At 42.2% G+C, this 5509-nt stretch overlaps 1 protein-coding gene across 1 annotated transcript; it reads left to right on the top strand.

The window, feature by feature from the left end:
- The first annotated feature begins 353 nt into the window (after positions 1-353).
- Positions 354-3320, top strand: LOC104441206 (putative disease resistance protein At4g11170). Its single transcript, XM_010054237.3, has 5 exons — positions 354-1314; positions 1496-1572; positions 1781-2233; positions 2323-2379; positions 3071-3320. Exons 1-4 carry the CDS (start codon positions 827-829, stop codon positions 2370-2372), a joined length of 1068 nt encoding a protein of 355 aa, XP_010052539.2. The 5' UTR covers positions 354-826; the 3' UTR covers positions 2373-2379; positions 3071-3320.
- The last annotated feature ends 2189 nt before the right edge of the window (positions 3321-5509 follow it).

Genomic DNA, 5509 nt, shown 5'->3' with positions numbered 1-5509 from the left:
AGGATTTCAACTTGTATTATCATGAAGCTCCAACCGATTTGCTGAAACCGTCCACTACAACCATTAGAATCTGTAATGAGCATTTGTGGAGGCAGCCACCTCACCTCCCCGTCTCTCCGCCCGAAACGCGGCTGCCCTGTGCCATCTTCATTTCCTCTGTCTATTTCCCCTTTTATTTTTCTTAACGACCATTAAAATCTAAGATTGACATATATGAAAGTCTGGCCTTTTTTTGTCTTCATTGAATAAATGATTGGTGACCGACCAAAAAAAAAAAGAAAAGAATAAATGATTGGTGGTCTATCCACTTTATAAGTGAGCCATGATCCGGCAAGCTCCCATACCCCTCCCCCGCTAGTCAGCCTCGTCTCCTTCTCCCGAAGATCTTTCGCGAACTCCGAGCCAGCCCCCCTCCTCCTTACAGGTCCCGAAGCTGCTGCGTCCCTTAGTTCGGGCCTCCCGAAGCTACGGCTCGGTCCAGGCATGCTACCGCAACGGCTCCGTCTGTCGTCCCTTCTACCCGCGAGCCATCCGAGTTGAATTCCCACAAGCAGACGCAACCCGAAAGGACCGATCGAAGCACCCGCAGCTAACGCCCAAAATCAAACGCAACACAACACAAGAGGGCCACGAGAAGGAGGGGGAACCTTCTCGTTGAGGGTGCACTTGGACTGGACGTAAGCATCTGCCCGGGTTCTTGCTCTTCGAGTCACAGTTGATCTGATCTGAGCGCTCGCAAAGTAATGATTTGAGCAGATCAACTGTGACTGTACCGAGTGGGAAAAGAAAGGCCGTCCCTGGGAGTGGCAATTTCGGCGGTTTGCTGATGCACGTTGCAAACCGCTGCGCTGCAGCTGTCCGTCCGAACTACGATGTGTTCTTGAATTTCAATGGGGTAGACACTCGCAACGGCTTCACTCATCACCTTTATAACGCGCTGGTAGCTGCTAAATTCTCCGTGTTCAAGGACGACCCCGATCTCCTCGGCGAGCAGATAGGGCCAGGGCTTTTGCAGGCCATCGCGTATTCTAAAATCGCCATCGCCGTCATCTCCGGAAATTATGCGAGTAGCGAATGGTGCTTGCGCGAACTCACCGAGATCGTGAAATGCGGCAAGGCAGATCAGCGCAAACTAATTCTCCCTATATTCTATGACGTGGATGTCTCTGATGTATATAACCAAACCGGGGAGTTTGGAAAGGGTTTTAGTGAACTGGCGAAACACCATACGCCGGAACAAGTGGAAGAATGGAGGGAAGCGCTGAGGTCTGTCGCGAGGATTAAAGGATGGTCATCACGGGACGTTGCTGATGGGTATGTACATATATGTATTTATCTACAATTTTACGAATCTATATTTGTCAGATTCGTCATAAATCTGCATACAAAGCCTGTGCACTTTTGGATGGGAATGACCGTTTTGCAATCAATAGAGTTAGGGAAACGAAGGGATCAAACTGTACCCTAATATTGCTTTTGTACTATATATGAGCAGGCGTCTGGTGGATATGGTGGTTGAAAAGGTTTCCAGTATATTGAGTCCGCCATGGATCGAACAAATCCCCATGTTTCGTAAGTATTCTCATGTAATGTTCATCATGTGACGGCTTTGGCCTCCCTTCAATTCCCGCATAGAGAATGCATGTAATGTTTGCGTAGTTTATGGCCTTAGACCGATTTGGTGGCTTTTTAAAGTTTCCTTGTTCTTTTGAATTTTCGTACGACTACTGTTAGGTTATATCTTCTCATGATCACTTTGATTTGTTGTGCTGCATTGTAGGGAAGAAAAGAAAAAAAAGTAAATGCGAAGTGTTCCCGCTCTCTAGCCCTGCTACTAAAAAGACCTTTGCTTCTCACCTTCCTTACCACCTCGAGCGTGAAAATATCAGTGTGTTCAGAGATGATGATCAATACCTCATTGGTAAAGATGTTGATCGCGAGGTTCGCAATGCCATGGATCACTGCAAGATATTTATTCCAATTATCTCTGAAGATTTCGCCTCATCTCATGACTGTCTTGATAAACTAGTTCAAATGTTCAAATGCGTTGAAGAAAATGGGCAGAAGATTTTGCCCGTCTTCTATGAAGTGGATTTGTCGCGAAAGAAAGAACTACGGGATCATTTTTGGACGGACATGCTGCGGCATGATGTTCCGGAGAGACTCGTCAACGGTGGCTCGAATCTTTCGATCGGGTTTTTTCTATCGCAGGATTTGTATCGGAAAACTTCGGGTACTTACTTTCTTCTTTCCCACTGATACCTTAATTCAAACTTTTTATACTTCTCGCGGCTTATTTCAAAGTTATTGGGCAACGGGCAGGAATGGAGGGGAACTCGCGGATGTGGTGCGCCAACATGTTATCAGATTAATTGCGGAGTAAGTAACAACTCGTTTTTAGCGTATGCAGTTCCTGTTTTAGAAGAGGGTTTCCAGAGACAATTGAAGGTGTTGTCATTTATTGTTCACCATTTGCTTTAGTTTTCTGAACACCGGCGTGGAATTCTTTTGTTAGAGTTAAGAAACATGTTATCTTGTTACGTTGTGCGTGATCAATTTAAAAAGCATGTGGATTGTGGATTAGATGTGACAATTAATAGATGTCTCATGTTTGGATTTGGCAAGTCCTGATCTCTATTACAGATAGAGAGAGTGTATGAATAAAAGACGCATGAATGAGTATAGGAGACCAAGCGAACGAAAGGAGGAGAGAAAATTGTCCAAACAATGAAGGGCCTTGTAATTATGTCAAGCTGCCATAGATGAATTGTGATTGAGTCGCAGTATAATATGATCTCTTGAAATGCAGATTGCCTCCTAATTAATTCTAGGCCATCTTCCTTACTCAAACTAGTCAAGCTCCTTCCGGCATAAATCAAGATGAGAAAATGAAAATGGGGAAACAATTGCAATTTGCATTAACATAGCTTGAATTGTACCACAATTTGCTGGATCACCGGAAGAGAAGATTTCCATTTTTAGCTCTTTTGTCTTTCTTATCTCCCAAATATTGAACTTGTCCTTTGCCAATGTGGAAACGTCATTGATTATATGTCTCATTTCTTGACAGCTTGAAGTTGTAGGTCCTGGAGGATCACCATTTAAGTTTGAAATTGCGTGCGAGTGCCGGGGTTTGAGCTCTGGCTTGGCCGGGGTTGGAGTGACCCTGAAATGGTGGTGTAAAGCTTGCACCTTTCTGAACTCTTACAAGAATGCCAACTGCAAAATCTGCGATACAAGGGCTTTGCTGTCCATGATGTTGAGCTTCGAGGATTTGCAAGCCATGAGCGACAGGGCCGGCAAGTACTCTTTGTGGGGGGTGTGTGGTGTGGGTGGGCTTGTGGGGGGCTGCTCTGTCTTCTTCCTGATGCAGCGCTGCAACAGGAAGAGGGGTGATCAAGTTGTTGGTGTTGGGGAGGATTGGGTGGAAGTGGGGAGGATCGGTGGAGCTGAGGACGGGGGAGTGAGAAAGTTAATGCAAGAGGTGGGATGGTTTGCGCTGCGCTTTTGTTTGGATTTGTTGTTTGGTCTGACCATTCTAGTAGGCATTTCGGTTGTTGAGTGCACGGGAATTTTCAGGGATGATTCTGTGTACACTTTATATTCCTCTATTGACTGATATTAGATTCATGTTTGGCGCCAATGTTTATGCAATGTTAGGATATTGCTTTGCATTGTGATGTTTGTTTATGATAATTAGTTTTGTGGATCTTTAGGGCACGCATGATAAAATATTTCTTTATTTCTCTGTTTCTTGGAACACGTTTGGAACAAAAATCTGTTTGATAACGCAATTTGATTTTTCTATTTCTGAAACATATTTCTATTTCATAAATAGATTTGAAGAAGAAATCAAAAGCTAAAATTTTTAACTTCTCAATTTCTGACCAGAAATCAATTTCTATTCCAAAAATTGTCATGCGCACCTTAAGTTTTTCATTTAGCCAAAAAGATCATGTGCTTATTGATTTCATGTGCTTAATGTTTCAATATAGATTAAGGGGATTAGGTAGTTGTTTCCTTGCATGTTTATGTAAAATTCAAAGCCGTATGGGACATTAGGCAATTGTATAATAGGTTCCGGTGCAAATAAGGTAAACCTTGTAACCGGACTAGAAAAATGAGGTGTGCAAACAGAGAAGCTTTCAAGGATAAGTTTCAGGTTTCAGATTTATAACCTACTCATCCTGAAACTGATGATTCCTAGTTTTCTCCTAATTGAGAAACTTTAATTCGAACAAGAGAAGGATAATTGCTTGAACCAAAGTGCATTATAGTTTCCTCCTGGTGCTGGGATGAGAGGCTTGGGTTTGATATTCTCGTAATTGTCTAACTCCAAGTTTGCAGATGAGTCGTATTAGATGGGTACTGGCTTGCTGCCACTTTGGTAACAACTCCACTCCCAACCAATTTATTTCCTGATCAGTCAGGGTTAAAATGTCTAAATATGTACACACTATTATCATCCATAGTATAAGCCTCTCGCCCTCATGAAATTGAGCTCGCTCATATATATTATTGGAAACAATACAGATAGCTCGCTTCAGTATTATATCATCGTAAATAATCATATATAGGATGTACCAAAGTAAGTACTCAAATTTATTCTTAGTGGTTCCAAATGTGTGTGATATAAATGGCTGCAACATAATTGGAGGAAGCTCTCTTGATGTCACTAATCACTGTACATAGCTCTATAAGCAGAATAAAGAATGAAATTGATAGTTACCAGATTCCCGACCAAGAATTGTGCTAGTCTTGCTGACCACTCCAAATATCAAGATTTCATTGGATTCAAGTTTCATGTTCATTCATTTTTACCTCTTTGAAATTCTCGACTCTTCCATATTCATATCCATGACCAAGCCTCACACGTCAGTTGCCTCCCAGTAGACTTTCCAAGTAATATAGTTCTGTTCAAAGCTCAGTCAGATTTATTTACAGATAACTGACAATCTTCGCAAGGGCGAACTGCACAAAAATCTGTGAAGAAAAGCAATTCTCCTAATCAAATCATGTTAGTGACACGTATTTACGGTGGCTCAAGACACACACCCATAGGTGATACCTGATTATCACGGCATTCTTAGTGAATGAACTTGAAGCATCATGTTTCTGTCTCTGTTATGAGAAAAGATTATCGGATGGACTTAAATTTTGAGTTGTCTTCCATGATGTGGATTTGCTTATTGCGCATAAATTCAAATGGACAGAGATTGGAGTCAACAACACAAGGTTATATGGAATTTGCTCAATTTCATCATCCAATGATATATGAATTCTTTTTCCTAGGGGATAAGGTATCTTGCCCTCATGAAAGTGGCTGCCTGTTGCTTTTTATTGAGAGTTCAACAGAATAACTTTCTGTTCCAATGACCACCTGCATCGCAATTATCTTCTTTTTTTTCCTGATGTGATGTAGCTTCAGTAGTACACAATTACACAGCATGAACAAAAAACCCCGAGCACACCCTGTCAACGAGAGGTGCACGATTTTCTGTTGCTCATG

This window comes from Eucalyptus grandis, chromosome 4 (assembly GCF_016545825.1).
Source record: "Eucalyptus grandis isolate ANBG69807.140 chromosome 4, ASM1654582v1, whole genome shotgun sequence".
Taxonomy (NCBI): domain Eukaryota; kingdom Viridiplantae; phylum Streptophyta; class Magnoliopsida; order Myrtales; family Myrtaceae; genus Eucalyptus; species Eucalyptus grandis.
This window is presented reverse-complemented; position numbering and strand designations above follow the sequence as displayed.